At 41.3% G+C, this 17,043-nt stretch overlaps 1 protein-coding gene across 1 annotated transcript in view; it reads left to right on the top strand.

Annotated features, from left to right (window-relative positions):
* THSD7B (thrombospondin type 1 domain containing 7B) overlaps positions 1–17,043 on the top strand; it is a 296,014-nt gene that overhangs the window by 267,822 nt on the left and 11,149 nt on the right. The window contains exons 19-22 of the mRNA XM_077784906.1: positions 5,150–5,291; positions 6,667–6,782; positions 7,243–7,360; positions 13,659–13,804. Coding sequence (XP_077641032.1) covers positions 5,150–5,291; positions 6,667–6,782; positions 7,243–7,360; positions 13,659–13,804 — 522 coding nt within the window. The remainder of the gene's footprint in view (positions 1–5,149; positions 5,292–6,666; positions 6,783–7,242; positions 7,361–13,658; positions 13,805–17,043) is intronic.

Genomic DNA, 17,043 nt, shown 5'->3' with positions numbered 1-17,043 from the left:
CTCAGAACTGTGTCCTCAGACAGCTTTTGGATATCTCCAGAGGAAGCTCCCCAGCCTCTCTGGGTTTGGCACGTAAGTTTGGCAGAGGACCTGCAGTGTGAAGCTGTACTGAAGAGTGAGGCTTGCACGGAGTTGTCTTTCTAGCCCAAGAGATAATTTATTCAAATCAAGCATGACAATTATGCTGGTCAAGGCTTCTTGGAAGAACACGCACCGCTCCTTATGGGTAGCTGTGACTTGGATGTTTTTGTATGTCTTTGTCAAGAAAAGTGGGTAACTGATGTATTTTTTAAATTAATTGTTTTATTTTTATTAATCTTTGTTAACAATCACTTTTTAAAGTGATTTAAGTAATGATTCTGTGTGGAGGCAGGAACCTGGATGAATCTGAAAAAGAAAATTTATGCAAATGCATTTTCATTTCAAAAGACTGCTCGTGTTATTGTAAATGGCTTGTTAAATTGTTACAAAACATCCACACTGGCATGAACAATGTAATGGTTCATTGCTCTGTTAAAAATAGTCAAATACGGTTGCTGCCTTTGCATTTACCTTATTTTGAGGTTGTATGTTTGCTTATGAATAGCCAGTTAAGAATAATGCAGCAGCTATTTATAGTGCAGGATGCATTATACAAGCTGCTTGATAAATTAAACAGCTTAAAGGGCCCTGTAATGGGTTACAGCCTCTGTGCTGTACAATTATGATGCATATGAAAGCCTGGATCAATGGACAGCTCTTAAATTCCATCCCAAAGAGGGTCTAATAGTGTATATTATTATGCGATATGTTAACAGCCCTTACGCTGGAACTTAGCTTCACAATCTTGCAGCTTTATTTTGTTTTATACCCTTTTCTTCCAGAACAAACTTCCTGTGCTTTGTCAGTTCTGTGATTGTCTGAAGCAAAGGCTGGGTGCATCCTTTGTGTATGTTTTCGTCCCTCACTTCTTATGTTAGCTTTAAATAGTGACAAGTGGTCATGGTGAAAAAAAATAGCTTTGGCTGAAAGAAATATTTAAAAATGCAGTAGTCAATAGTGCCAGAAATTCCCCCATAGAATCAAGATGGCTGTTATAATTTCTAAACAGTCCTTTGAGAAAAACTTTGATTTATTCCTGCCTTAACATTTTATGGACCTCTCATTGCTTCGGAATATTTTGTTTCTGTATTGGTTCTCATCTGTAGATCCGTGGCTCTAGCTCAACTTTTTCATACTACATGGAAAAGAATAATGGAAATGGTGAGATTTGATACTGTAAAGTAGGCTGGAACAGTACAGTTATAAAGAAACCTACTGTCTGTGTATGACATCCTACTGCTGTGGGCTATTGATGTGCCACCTGAGGTAGCACCCCATTATTATTTTCATCAAGAAATTAATTCTGTTCCGGTCATCAGTTCCAAAGGATGCATGTGCCAGAATTACACACCCCATTGCTTATATCAGCAAAGTCATTAACAAAGAATCTGAACGAGCAACATAGTCTGGAAAACTTAACAGCCAAACTTATTTGCACCTGATCTTGAAGGTACATAGAGGTCTCCAGGCCCCTGACTTTCCACCTCCATGCGCCTCAGCTGCCTCCATTTCTTAGAACTTGTTTCCTGTCCTATTATTTATGGGCAGTGGGCACCCATAATCATTGTCTTCCTTGATGCATAAATCTTTATTCCTAGTCTGGGTGGTGTCAGAAGTGGGTTTCAGTTTCCCAGAATAGGGAACATTTGCTATTAGACCCATTTCTATCCCATGGTTCCATCCCAAATTCTTCCAACTATGGAAACCAGTTAAGGGATTTATAACCACAGACATAAAAGTGTCATGAGCATAAAGAGATGATCTCAGAAATAAAAGTCAAACTCCCACTCCCCAACACATTGGTTGTTGGCACCTGCCTTTCCTTATGCTTCCACTGTGGAAATGTTGGCTAATGCTGAGCACAAACCACTTGCAATAGCCTTACAGAAGGTAATGGCTGACTTAATGTAAAAAAAAAAAATTAAAGTTTCATCTGTCATCAGTGAAAGCACTAGTTACTAATAGAGCAGTAGAAAGGAAAATAATGTCTTTGGAAGTGTAGCATCCATTCAGCAGGAAGAGAGGAGCTGTAAATGAAGATACTCAGTAGAACATTGCTGAATCACAGTGAGCTTTATTTATTTAAAACCCCAGGAACTGTAGATTCATACTTGCTTGTGATTAGAAACTTGGATCCCTAGGGTAGATCCAGCCTTGATCCATGGACCTGAATGGCACCTTCACTGTTTTGTATGGAAGATTACTTGAGCAGTCAGATTAGTTTTGTCATTTTCTTCTTTTGTGAGAATATTCAGAATCAACCTGTTATCCTGCTTAAATCTTAGTTAATTCCATAGTAATTTCTTACTTTAGGTACTCAAGAAATACTTACTTCTTTTGCTGCCTTTTTCTCGATGGCTGCCATTTCTGTCCTGCCTCCTAAACCTGTGATTTGCCATTGATGGTGATTGGTTTTGCTCTCAGTATTTTCTAAGATCCACATTCAGGATTAGACATGCCCCTTGGCATTGCTTGTTAGTACCCTCAGCATCTCTCCCCTGGAAAGAATCCCTCTTCTTTACTTTCACTGTTCACATCCCCTAATGACATCGTGCCTGCCAATCCATTCCCCAACCTTTGCTATGCCATAAATATTAGATTTTTTTTTTTCCAGCCTGTTTTTTTGTTTTTGGATTTTTTTTTTGGAGAGGTCCTGCAGGAACTGTGCACCCAAGCCCATTGAGATTTCAGGGTAGCTGGATACTCAGCTCCCTCTTGCTCCTTTGAAAATTCCAGCTTTCATCTTTTTCTTTGCAAGTCATTCCCTCCTGCTGCTTACTCAGTTCCATATATATTTGGCTCACTTTTTTACATGGTTAACTTGAAAGAGCAAGGGCAGAAAATCAATTATAAAACTAAATTGACTTCTCAATTGACGTTAAGAGAAATTCAACAAATAATATTACAGGATATTAGTTACAGTTTGCCAACTTTGAATTTTTACATGTTTCCAATGTCCTCAGCTTGATTAAATGAATGCTTTTCCTGCAGAGATTCCTTATTATTCAAAACTAGTAAAAATGGGGGGTTTATTGCATCAGCTCTGGCTTCTGAGCACCATGGCTCATCAGCACAGTGCTAATTCTGGCTTCAGAGCATCAGTAAACCAGTTGTTTACAACTGGTAAACGCCAGATAGATTTTGACCTGTTAGACTGGTCTGCTGCCTATCAGGAAGATATCTGAGAGGGAAAATGGTCCTGCCAGCCAGGAAAGCTCTGGGGCTCTGTGACAGCACTGGGTTGCAGCAATGTCCTGTCATCAAGCGCAACAAGGGCTGTGCTAGACAGGGGAAAATACTATTTTATTAAAAGAATTCACTTATTTTCTGTCTGCAGGTTCTTATTTTAAAGGGAGCAAAAGCTGGTGTTTCTGAGCTGGCACAGACAGCTTCTGTCATAGCATCCATTGATTTTTTTTTTTTCCCTTTGGTAACATAATTCAGAGAAACATTAATTAGGAGTAGCTACTGAGATACATGCTTTGATTTTTTTTCCTTAGTCATTTTGCTTTATTGGCAAATCATTTAAGTTGTTAGTGTTAGTTGTGAGAAAGAACAATTAGATTAGTTGTGAAAAAGGCAGTAAACAATTGGTAAACACTTAGCATAGGTTTAATTTTCAGATAATTGGAAACAATTGGGCATTTTAGCTGACCAAGGGTATTCAAATAAGATTGCCATTTAAAATGATTTGACAAAGTGTATGTCAGCAATAAAACTGTAATAGATTTTCCTTCATGTAGTGTATGCATAAGGAAAAAGGCCCTGACAATGTATTTTAAGACCAGACTGGACTTTTTTCCCCATTTGTTCTGATGTTTATTCTGTTCAGTTTTGCTGTCATCTGTGCAGCTAATCCAGTTTACAGCAGCCTGAGATCCAGATTTATGCTGCAAGGCCATTACATTTCCCTTTAATATTCACAATGCAGGAATTATCCACACTTCCACCCGTGCAGTGTTCAGTGTTTGCAGGCTGTTTGTTGCATGGTAATAAGCCCTTGGTTTTGAACTGTTAGTTGTTTCTTGTAATTATAGTACTTTATAGAAAAATCATGTTTTAAATCCCCACATATTTATGAAAATTGGTTCTACATGCATTGTTTGGGTTTTTTGTTTTGTTTTGTTTTCTTTGCTGTTCCTGAGCAATCCTAATGAGAAACTGTTAGGAGTTAAATGGGTCATCTTGTTCAATAAATGGTGGTGGATACCTTTAATAAGGGATTTATTTCCATTAGGTTTGCTGTGACCACTTCCACTCACCTATTCCCATTACTGCAGTGTGGGAAAAGAAGCTCTGTGCTGCAGTGCTATGAGAGTGAGGATCAAGGGCTGCTAAAAACAAACAGTTTTCATGCCTGTGATGCACAAATAGAAATGAAAACCTGCCTCAGTTGGTTCATATTCCTGTGAAAATGTAAACAAGCAAATCCTGGTTTATAGGCTGCTGGACATCAGTATTTGGTATCACATACTCTGAAAAGTCACCTCGTCTTGTCAGCATCACAACTGATATGCAATTACAAATGTCCTTTTTGAAATGAGAGCTTTGCTGTAACATCAGATACTACTTAAAAATGCATTAATTGTGACAAAAATCCTATCCTGTTATTCAGTAGTGTAGCATTTTACTTGGAAGGAGGTGCAAAGCAGAGCACAGCAATGTGGTGCAGTCTTTGTCCCATTGTCCCCAAGGATCCTTACCAAAAACCATAGCAAAATAGTAAAGGAGGGCTAAAACAGCCAAATCAGGATGGATAAAAGATGACTTCTGGTAATACTGGATTCTTAACTTTGAATCACATTTTTTTCCTTTCATGTGCTTTGAAGTATTGTAGAACAGAAGTGGGACTGTATCCTACCTCCATGTGGCTGTGCGTGTTTGTGAGCAGTCCTGGTGTGTGGTGTCTGTGTGATTTTCTGGGGTCAGTGATGTCTGTGTGATTTTCTGGGGTCAGTGATGTCTGGGTGATTTTCTGGGGTCTGTGATGTCTGGGTGATTTACTGGGGTCAGTGATGTCTGGGTGATTTACTGGGCTCTCTGTACTGTCCATCCCTTCTCTGTCCAGGTGTGTGACCCCAACATTATGCAAACCCGAACCCGCCAAGTGCTGAGGTCTCCTGTCAGTTCCAAGCCCTGCCCTGAAGTTTCACAAATGAAGCCATGTATTCTTAATCAAAATTGCTTCCAATACCAGTACAACCTAACAGGTAGGTACAAACTTTCAATATACCCTTAGTATAGTATGTGTTTTTATTTATGTTTTGTGGTGTTGGTTAAAGCCTTGACATTGTTGGTTTCGATAAAGCTAATTACATACCTACATTTTTACACATTAGTGGACAAATGCACAATTTCTGTATTAAGTAGTTGTTGCGAGTACATTGGAAATAAAGCATGCTAAATGCAATTTTCAATGGGTTATCAACATAATTAATTACAAAATTCCAAATAAAAGAGTATCATCTGTGTGGTTCTGGTGAAGCCGATAATACCAACAGAAATCTGCTTTGAAGGCAGTAAGAGTTATATGTGTGGGTATAGGATATTCAGAGCAAAATGCATTATTTAGGACCTTAGAAGCAATTAATTCTGTTGCAAACAAATGAACAAAACAAAACTTAAAAATTCCTTTTGTTTTGACCAGCTGAAATAAATGAGAAAGGCATACAGAGGAGAGATCTTAAGAGGAGTTTGGGGGCTGGTGTGAAGGGAGAACAAAGCAAGATAAAATATATGAATATAAACTCAGCCTGTTTGTAATAAAAGCCCTAGAAACACAGGCAGCAGGATGATGCCTTTTTTATCATCACATTTCAGAAATGCAGAACATTTATGTGTTCATGTTTGTCAGAGGTGGAAGACACAAAGTAATAGGTTTTCTTCTCATCCTTCTTATTTATTGGTGGTGTATGGAAATTTTAGTGTCTTCTGTTATGCTTTTTGTTTATTTTAAATGGTGTTTTAAAGCTTATTTCAGTTTAGTTGTATTCTGACCAACATAATTTCAGACACGTAATAAGATATTAATTTCCTTCCACTAGAAATACTGCTTTTATTTCATGACTATTAGAGTTTAGTTTTAAATAATGGATAGCTTTGCCTCAAGAGAAAAACACCTTAAACCAGAGTTCCCCTTCAGAAACTTCCCCAGCTGCTTTATCAAAGTGGAATTTTACTTCAGACAATAGAGTCTTGTACCTGTGCCAGCTGGATTGAAGTGACAGCCTTCATCAGTGTTCAGCACGTGCACTCTGATGTAGCGGTGTCATCGTGGGATGCGGGATCGGACTGTGATGAGAGCATCTCCTCTGAGACCTACCTGGCTTTGAGAACAGCTTCCTTTTGTGGGGGTTTGTTCTTGGCTGTGGGATGCCCTGACATGGGGAAGTGCTGCTGTAGGTGAGGGTAGCCCCCATGTTCAAGGCTCCAGAGCCAGGCTGGATGGGGCTTTGAGCTACCTGGTCTAGGCCACAGCGCGGGGTTGGAAATACACAGGTCCCTTCCAGGCCATGGTGTGATTGTGTGGTGTGTGCTGAGCGCGAGGCTGAGCTGCAGCAGGCACCCTTTGCTTTGTGTCCGCAGGCTGGAGCGGGTGCCAGCTGGGTGCCAATGCCACCTGCGGTCACGGCGAGCGCCGCCGCCTCCTGAGCTGCCGGCGCAGCGACGGGGCCGCCGTCAGCATGCAGCTGTGCCAGCGGGTGAGCAGGGCCGGGGCACAGCAGAGCTCCCTGCGCTCCCAGACAGATGGGGGCCTCCTGATCCACGCCAAGACCTTCCCCACAAGCGGTGGAAAGGTTTTGTACGGTGCTGGGGGCTTTGGGAAGCAGAGGGGTGTCAGTGGGTGGTGCCACTCCTTACTCGAACACACGGGGCATGGCTACCAACCCTGCACCATCCCAAAGCTGGGGACTAGGGAGGGGGTTGTGTCCTGCTGTTAGAAATCTGGATTGTCCTTTTGGAATGAGACCCAAACACTGAGAGATGCATAGATATGAAACTCTTCACCACTGAAGGAGCATTCCCCCACTTCATCCTTGGGAAAGCTCCAGCACCATGTTGGTGCCCCGCAGAGTTGCTGCCAGTTCTTGTTTGGGTGCTTGGCTGTGGCAGGAGGTGGTGGGGCCTGGGGAAGCTGATGCCTGTGTTTCCCTGTCCCAGCTGCACCTGGAGAAGCCCGTGCCCACGAGCAGCCGGTGCGTGGTGGGGTGTGCCGTGGACTGCCAGCTCTCGCCGTGGTCAGCCTGGTCGCAGTGCTCCCACACGTGTGGCGCCGGCGGTGAGTCCCTGCCTGCCTCCTGCCCCCAGAGCTCAGCAGCCCAGCACAGGCAGCACCCACGGGCCCGGGTGGGCTCAGGCTGTCCCTGAGTGGGGCTGCAGGGCTCAGCGACAGCCTCAAGCCACACCCGAATCCTCCAGAGGTGGTTTTGGATGCTCTCGAGGTCCTGAGGTGATGGGTGTTTAGAGCAAAGCAGGCTGTTTTCAAAGTACTCTAAAGTGAAGAATGCAACTTAGGGAAAAAGTAGTCAGATGTCTGAAGGATTATTTATTAATTAATTCAAACTCTCAGAATTCAGTCACAGCAATTGTTAACCCCAGAGATGGGGAGTATGTAAAGCTAGCAAAGAGCTTGGGAGTGTTAAAAGATTCTGAAGAGATTAATAAATGAATACGATTCTCTGGTGAAGTAATTTTTAGGAACATACATGTATCCTACTGAAGAAAACACACGAAGACTATTTTTCATCATTTAGTGTATGCCTCTATCTCCATCTTGCATCCACAGGTCCCTTAACACTTACATGATCCCACTTCCTTCAGCATCACTTTCTATAGCCAGTAGTGCTCTCCAGCATACAAAAAGTGAAAGGATTAGGACCTTTTTCAACTTTTGTGATTTAAAATACCCTTTGAGTATTGACATGAGGAAATGCATTGAAGGTTTTATTCTCAATAAGCTTGGGATTTTATTTCCCAGGCTTCTGAAGTGCATTAGATGTACAGCCAATGGTCTTTAAAATTCAAAAGCCATAATGTATATTTGAATCAAATTCACTTAAGGTCAAAAAGAAAAAAAGCTCTTAACTTCCATAAAATGATTCCTTCAGATGGATTCTAGAGATCAAAGTGTGTTACAGAAAAAGCTTAATATTTGGATTAGTGCTGTTCTTTCTTTGCTGAGCTTTTAGCCCGTTTGTGAAGTAGTGCTTTCTTAACAGAAATGAATAATTCATAGACAATGTTTTAACAACAACACACTGGGAGTGCTATTAATTCCAAATTTTTTTTTCTTTAAAATCCATTTTGGAGTGTTAATGCTTGTGTTGCTGAATAAACTTAAATTAATTTTTTGAGTGTTCAGTCACTCACTAAGTTAAACAGAGTACAGTGCAAAAGCAGGTTGCAATGTTTTTATGGCTTTTAGCATGCTCAAGGAGCAGCTCACCCTCTATAGTACCTGAAGGTTTTTCATCCTGAGCTCTTATATTGCATAATTTGCAAAAGCAGTGAAGATGTGTCTTGTATTCAGCCCCTAATCCTGAAGCGCTTGTGCAAATTTCAAAGACTGGTTAAAGAGCGGCCAATGAGTACAAGGAGTTATTTTGTGTCCTAAATCAGAGGAAAGCTGGAAATATTTGTGCCTTGCTGGAAGAGACTTGGCAGTGATGTCCTGGCTTTGGGTGCCAGACCTCATTGAGGCTGCCTGAACCACACAGTGAAGCCCCAGCTCAGCCAGGTTTGTGGGTCATCCTGATCCCCAGAGATCATAACCCTGCCACTGCTGGCTGGACAGCTGTCCTGTACAGGCCACTGTACTACTGCCGTTGTTTAATTTGGATTTTAAAACTGGAGACACTCTTCTGTGAACCTACAGCTGCTAAGCAGCCGGGAAAACTCTCTTACAAAGTGTCATGAAGAAACCAAGTTTTGCTCAGTCCTTCTCTACCACTTGAACAACTTTGCAGGGACCCAAGAGTCTTCTGAACCTCATGCCAAAGCAGGAGCATTAGTGAAATGGAAGTGCTCTGCATGCAGGTTATTCAGAGCATATTTTATTTCCCTGCAGCCTCAGTCCTGATCTGACTTTTGCTGTATCAACTCAGAAATGTGGAGCTGCTCTGGTACCAAACATCCCTGGTGAAGGGACCTAGGCACCAGTCCTGTGGCTCCAACAGCACAAACAGTGTCACTTCAGCTGCTTCACTGAGTGCCAGTGGGTTATAAATACTCCTGGATGATAACAATAACAGAGAAGATTTTACTTCTGCACTCATCTATGGGTGGTGCTTCAGAGGAACACAGCAAGGGTTTCCAGCCAGAAGGGTCATGGACTGCAGCACCTTTGAAGTCACCCTGAGTTCCTCATGGGCATTTATGGGAGTAGGATGAAGCCTCAAATTAGATAGGAAAAAACAAAGGATGATAACAAATGAGCTGTGGGAATTGGCTGTAGTAAACACTCATAACTGCTTCTCTGTGCCAGTAAATAATTGCCCAGTGTTTGGTACAGCTAAAATGCAGGGCTTGGGTGCTCTGTGTGCAGAAATAACTCACAGCAAGTTGAATGCAGCATTACTGGGTTAGGTCACAACAATATTTTGCATTTCTGGATTTTTTTGGAGAGTATGCAGAAGCACCATAAAGGACTTCAAAGAGAAACAAAATTTAAATATAATTCAGGTCAAAATTTAGTGTTGCTGAATGTGTGTTTTCACCTGTTTTTTTTACTCAAGCATTGTTGCTAACATTTTTATTCCATTCTTTTCCAGTAACAGTTTGATGTGATATATTTTAATGGGTGGTACCTTTACTCAGTGTTATTTTATGGAATAATGCATTTAAACAAGAAGTGGTGCTGCTGTGCATGTGGTGCAGGCATCTAACACAGTTGAGGTGCACAGCAGCCAAAGGCGAATATATTGATTTTTTTGAATGATGATGAATAAAGCAGATCTCTCTTTCCTGCCTGTGCTGAGCCTGTAGAGATGTATAACTGATGTTTGCCTATTGCAGCTGTAGTTGTGGGCAGCATCTGCTCAGGATGCTGGATAGAGCTTTAGGCTGACACTGGCTTATATATAAGAGTTCCTTATATCAGTTGCTGTACTTCTATTAAAAGATGTATGGAACTGCTTTAATGGATGATGCTTCCGTGGCCTGAACCAGTTACTGGAAAGATGTTTGGTAAGGATAATCCCTAGCAAATTGAATTTCCTTTGTTAAGGCAAATGAATACATCAGGATGCTGAATTTTTCTACATAAACATTTTCCAATCCCACATGGCTTCTCCCAGGTTCTCCAACAGGACTGCTAAGCTGTATAGAACACCTACAGCTGTGCTTTGCCACTTACAAAGCTGACTTCATCAGATAAATGACAGGATTTACCCGGGCTGAACGTGTTGCTGTACCTTACTCAGTCCTCAGACCCCCTGGGACCATAGCAGGCTGCAGAGAATCCCAGCACCAGAGTGACCTGTGGGGTTGAAGTGAAGGGGCACAAGGATGCACACAACGGAAAAAATCGGTTGTTCTCCCCTGGATCATCACCAATCTGGGAAAATACTTTTGGTGTTGTCTTCTGAAGAAGAACTCCTTGTGATGCTTTCTCCCCTGCTACTCAAATTTGGCAAGCTCCAGTCTGACAGTGGGAAATGTTGCTGGGGATGCCCCAGTGCTGCTGGAGGGACTGGCAGTGGGAAAGGGATGAAAAACCCTATTTATCACTTGCCTCGCTTGTGACTGGATCTAACCTGACCTCCAGGGCTTATTTAATTAACTTGATCCCTGCTCTGGCCTTATGGTTCCTTGATAGAGTTGTGTTTTATGTGCTCTGCTCAAACTCACTAAACTGGTCACAGCAGGTTGGTCATTGTCACTGGGATGAAATGTAGAAGGAATTTCAATCTTCTTGGTTTCAGCCATGGCACATCACTTTGTGGGGATAAAGTGTAAGTAATGGCAAGAATTTTTGGGGGTTAAAAAAAATCTTACTCCTCTGATTTGAAAATATAATACTATATTCCTGAGATGCAATTCTTGCTGCTGACACAAAACAGAATTTTAAGTGACCGGCATAAACAAGACTGGCCTCTTTTTTTTTCCTTTCAAAACAAATTTGAGGATATGAAGAAATATTTATTTTAAATTCCAGCACACTTTCTGTCCTAATTTTTGTGTCATATAACATTGCAGAGCAGAGGAATCAGAGATGTGGCAAATTAATTGGAAAATTAGAGAAAAATTCAAAGCAAAATTAAAGAAATAACTAGGATTGCTTAAACTCTTCTAGAGTTTGTATTGGAAACAAATTTCAGATGCAGTGAGATTCTGTTCTGCATAGGCAACAAAAGATAAAGCATTTTTAAAAAATTGAGCTTTTTTGCTACTTGAGTGGTAATTGAGCATCTAGATAATGTTTTTGGAGTAAAAAAAAAAATAGAACCTTAAGAAACTCATTGCAATTGTTGTGCAAAAAAAAGGTTTCAATGAAATTTCTTTCTTCAGTTATTCATTCACAGTATTAAAAGAAAGTAATAGGCTGAGCCAAGCCCCAGCTGGCCACTGGGACTGCAGTGAGTTTCAGTAATTTGGATAACCAACTGTAGGAAACCAAAATGGAAAGAAAAGTTGTTAATTCCTCTTTCTGTTCAATGATCTTCCTGTTTACATAAAGCTAAAAACATGTTAAACAGAGTGTATGAAAGGAAATTATTTAGTTCATTAAAATAGCTTGATGAATGCTTCAGGCTTTCAAGTCCCTCCCAATGAAATTGGATCTTTTAACCTTAGGAGACCTCCTTTTCCTTAGCTCCATGCAGGGAGCTGGTGCCTGGCAGGGTGCCCCAGAGCCCTGCAGCCACAGGCTTCCCAAAAAGCCTTTTCCATTGCTCACCAACACTCAGCATTCAGCATTAAGACTAATTTAGCAAATTTGGTCTCTGCCTGAAGAGGAGGGAACAGCTAATTTTGGCCAGTTGGGCTGGGGAGAGCTGTTGTGGGGTTCATCCAACAGCAGGCTGGGAGATTCCTCTTCCCTTGCTCTGATCTTAGTGAACAACAGGACATTTTCCTTTTTTCCTTTTTCCTTTTTCCTTTTTCCGTTTTCCTTTTTCCTTTCCCTTCCTTTCCCTTCTTTTTTTCTTTTTATTTTTTTGCTTTTCCTATCCTTTCCTCTCCCATCCTTCTCCTCCTCCTTCTTTTCCTTTCTTTCTTCCTTTCCTCTCAGCTGGTAGGATTTTTTCCACCTCCTAAGTATCTGGCTGAATGCACAGTCATGTGGGTAACAGCTTTTATCATCCCTTCTGTTACAAACTCCCCAGGTCTGGGGGATTAAAACTGGAAAAGGAAGAAGTCTTAAAATCAGTTTTAATGGATTTAAAAACAGAATTCAGTGGGTCAGAGCAAGGGAATAAAGGTAAGAGAGCTTGCTAAAGTATCAGTGCCTTTTCAAGGTGTATCTGCTTTTAATTTTTATTTGCTAAAATGTTTTGCTCTGTGGATAGTCATGATGACAGATATCAGAGATGTGTCTTACACCTGCAGTGTCCTTAATTAAAAATCATGTGCATAAATAGCTGGGAGAAGGATCTGGCTGGGTATTGCTGCCTCCCTGTTTTGCAGGGTGTTTGCTCCCCCACCAGACTCCCCTCTGCTCACAAAAGCAGCTGAAGGGTGGTGATCCAAAGGGAGAGCTCCACCACAACACCTTATCTCTTCCTTTGCACTGGGTTAGCAATTACCACTCACCTCTGCCTTGTTGTATTTGTCTGCCCTTACTGCCCAGACCTTTCAGTTTTTAACTCAAATCCACATGTATTGAAAAATAGGGCAGAAATTTTATCCCCAGCACAATCTTCTGCATCCCACTGTATGAGGGCTTTTTCTTTTCCACTCTTCTTTTTAATTGGAGATGGAATTCTAATTGAAACATTTTGAGTGAAAACATTCCTGGACATAAATGGACAGCAAAGGAGGCAGAAATGGAATTGCTGTAAGTTTAATGAATATATTCAGTTTTATTAGTTCAAAAGTAGTACCATAATTGCTTTTTCCATTCAGTGGCTGAAGAAGTTTTCACCAATAATAAATAGGTTTTTTAATGGAAATGGTAGAAGTGGTTATGGACGGTAATAGCCACTACAGTGTTTGCAGTTTTCAAATTAGGTCCACATAATTGCTCATAAAAAGAAAATTTCATTTGTTAAAAATCTCTGGAAACATATTGAATGTGTGATGGTAGAAATGCCGCTGCCATAGGAATTATTTTCCTGCCATATTTAATAATCAGGATCTAGTCAAGTATTTAAATGTGTTGCATAAACAAATACTATATTTGGAAAACTTACAAACCCATGTTTAAAAAGTGTGCTTGAAAATATCAGCGACTGCATGTCTTAGACTTAGCAATCGCATCCCTATTATCCAAACAGCCTTCCCAATTAATTGCTTTTTTTAACAGACTTTAGCGCTGGGAAATGAACTAGGAATGCTGATAAATTACAAAATCTGTCTTTCTTTCTTCCCTCCTCTGTCTCTGGCTGCGTCTCTGCTGGGCTGCGGGCTGTCTGTCCTAGGCCAGATGGTGCGTGGGCGCTCCGTGGTGCTGCGGGCAGCGGGCGAGGGCAGAGCCTGCCCGGAGCAGCTCACCCAGCACAGGAGCTGCCCAGTGAAGCCCTGCTACAGCTGGCTGCTGGGGCCCTGGTCTCCCTGCACGGTCCAGGTAGGACTTTCTCCAGAGCTTCCCCTTGCCTGGGATCAACAGCAAAATCCATCGTCGCGTTGTGAGATTAATTGCTGCTCGGCAAAATCCATTGTCGCATGGGATTAGTTGCTGGTCGTGGGCTCGAGGTGTCTCTGTGGCTGGTGGAGGTCTGTAGGGAAGAAGGGGAAGTTCAGGAGTGGTGAATCCCTGCCCCTCATCTTCCAGCCATCAGCAGCCATTCATAAGGGGTGATATGGGTTGAGGTACTGTGAGCTCATGGAATTACTGTAGGGGATTTGTGGAGTGAATGTGTTTGACTGGGCATAGTCATGGTGACCTATAATTTAATTACATATCTCTAACAAGAAAATAGATACACGAGATATCAAGACAGCTTAGCCTTTTTTTATCTTTTTTTATTTCCTTTTTTTTTTGAAGGACTGTATAGTAGGTCTTCCCCCCCAGGTCTCTGGTACGATAGTGTGAATTATTGTATGAAGGGCTGGTTTTTACTTTCTCCTTTCCCTGGCTATCTTTTCAATGATCTAAAAATGTCTGAATTCAGTTCCCATGTGCTGTCCCTATGCCTGCCACCTCTGCTCAGCACTGGGGCCATCATTTTTTTCACTGGCAATGACTTCCATCAAGCTTGAATTGACTTTTTCTTCCCCTCCGTGCTTTTTCTTCTTATCTGTTGGATCACATTTCCAATACTAAAACATATTAGTTGGTAACCCAGTTTAAGCAGAGGTGAATCTTTCACAGTGAGGTTTATCAGCCTGCTTAAAACTGGCTTTGGTGAGATGGAGGTAGGAGAAGTGTGGTGGAAACGAGCCCTGTCTGGTCCCAGGAGACAAGACCTGTGCCAGATCTGTGGCTGCTTCTCCATATTATATCATGTAGGAGATTGAAACCAATAATGTACATAAAGACACACATCCCTTGTGATTTCTGCTCTGCCAGTGCCTTGAATACCTACATGGTTTCTCAGTGTGGTGGAGGGATGTGTAGTGAATATTTTACTGAATATGTGAGTGGCACAATAAATACCCAGAATTTTCTCAGGTTTTCACAAATGAAATCTGGATTGTGACAGTCCAAAATCAGAGAAACAGAGGTATATTTATATTTTCTGTAATCAACAACTCATTGCAACTACTGATGTGAATGTGGTCCTTATATGTGCTGTACTCAGCATGTATAAAATGTATAAAACATATGTATAACATAAATAGAACAAAATGATAGCATCAGCTGGTATTTTGTCTAGCTAACATAAGCAGATTCTGTTAAACATCAGGGAAGAGACTTTCTTATGGTTATAGGAGCTAACACAGCTGATAAAAAAAATCAGTACAGAAGCTGAATTAAGGCCATGGCTTACTCAGATAAATAACACATTGTGCAGATTAAAGTGTGCCCATCCCAAACCCAGCTAAATTTCAGCTCAGAGTGAGTAATCACAGTGTTCTGTAACCCAGATACCATCCCTGCATTCAGTGAGTTAGAGCCTGCTTCTCCTTCAATTACCACATAGCAGTTTCTCTCTCCTTTGCTTTGTTTTGGAGAGAAGCCATTCTATTCATGTTCACTTCTCTTTAATGAGGTGCTTAGGAATTAAATGTAGTTCATAAATACAGGGTGATTTATTCCTGTGCTTTACCCGAAAAGAAGCTTAAGCCTGCCTTCTAAAGAAAGCTTTCAGAATTCCTGTTTTCAAGGATGCTTTGTGAAATAAGGTAAAGCATCCTATGGTAAAGCCATAAGGCATGGTGTGAAAGTGTCTTCCTGTAATAATAGAATCGGGACAATTAATTATAAGGCTAAAATATTTTTTCCTTGTATTATAACTGAGACTGCAATTCCTAGTTGTAGGAGGACTATTTTATGCTAAATTGACATCATGTGAATAATTAGAGGTGTCTTTGTGGTTAGGAATAGAGCCTGCTAAGTGTTCTGTGTTGCTGATTGTCACAGTATGGAAATCACAGTGTGTTGCTCCCCAAGTAATTGCACACATCCCAGGCACACCTGTGGCAGCATGGGGCATTTCCCCTGCTTTCAGAGGGATGCAGAACTTAGGAACTGGTCAGTACCTCCAATTTTAAAGGGTTACAGGACATTAATAATTATCCTTTTAGAGTTGAAGTGGTTTACTCAGATTAGCTTAAAAAAAAAGAAAAAAAAATAGCAGTGTCTGACACTGTTCATAATTTTTTCCATTAAGAGAATATAAGTGGAATAGCCAGGCATTATCAAACACTAGCTGGCTGACATCCCTAAAAAGACTAAGAACCTTTCCTTTCTAATGGTTTTAAAAGCTCTCTCTTAAATGTGATCATGCAACACTCCCTCATTAGAGAGACTTTTACCTGATTAAATGCTCATCAACCTGTGAAAGCATTGCCCAATCAACTCTTTACCTAAAATAATTGCTAACACATGAACCCCAGTAAAAGCCAAAAAGGGAAAACTTTTCTTCAAGGCACATCTGGGTGAAGCATCTCATTAGGGCTGTTACCTCCTGTCTTACTGGAGTGTTATATGTGAGAGGTATCAGATGTGATGTGAGAGAAGGCTCCTGGAGATGCTGCCTTACATTAGTTGTTACTGAATTCCAGAGATTCCTGACTGTCCAACACAGGAGGTGTAAACCTTCTCTTCCCATCAGGGTGAGCAGGGTGAGTGGTGGAAGCTCCATGCAGTGCTGGTGGAGGGGCACATACATCCTGATTTTAGGAAACCCAGCATGGGTTCTGCATCCTCAGTGGGGTCAGCATAGGAGTTTTTGAGACAAATGGCAGGAATCCCTTGTGGAAGTCAATTCCCCACGTATTTCCAGCAATGAGATCATGACACAAGAGGCAAATCCTGGTTTTAGGCAAACCTTAGAGGATCACACCTTCCAAAGGAAAGCATTTACAACAAAGAATTGATCCCCTGAGCTTTGAATATGTGATGGCTTCCTCGGCAATTCTCCTCTGATTAGCAGCTATTCCCTGCATCCTCACTGTGCCATTGCTGGCACAAACTTCCTCTGGCTCCACATCTATTGATTAGATCTTCAAATGTATAATTTTGGGGACATGAATCATTTTGAAGATTATAAGGAAGTTAATGCAGTGCTCCTGCATTGCTTAAGACCTTTTAAAATACACCAAAAAGCATCTCCTACTGTGAGTGACAGGGTGACATTTTAAGTGTGTTCAATTGATTGTAAAAAACCCATTGCTGGTCTTGAAAGGAAAAAAAGCAAG

This window comes from Lonchura striata, chromosome 8, assembly GCF_046129695.1.
Source record: "Lonchura striata isolate bLonStr1 chromosome 8, bLonStr1.mat, whole genome shotgun sequence".
Taxonomy (NCBI): Eukaryota; Metazoa; Chordata; class Aves; order Passeriformes; family Estrildidae; genus Lonchura; species Lonchura striata.
The sequence above is the reverse complement of the archived record's forward strand: the minus strand, read 5'-3'. Positions and strand labels throughout refer to the sequence as shown.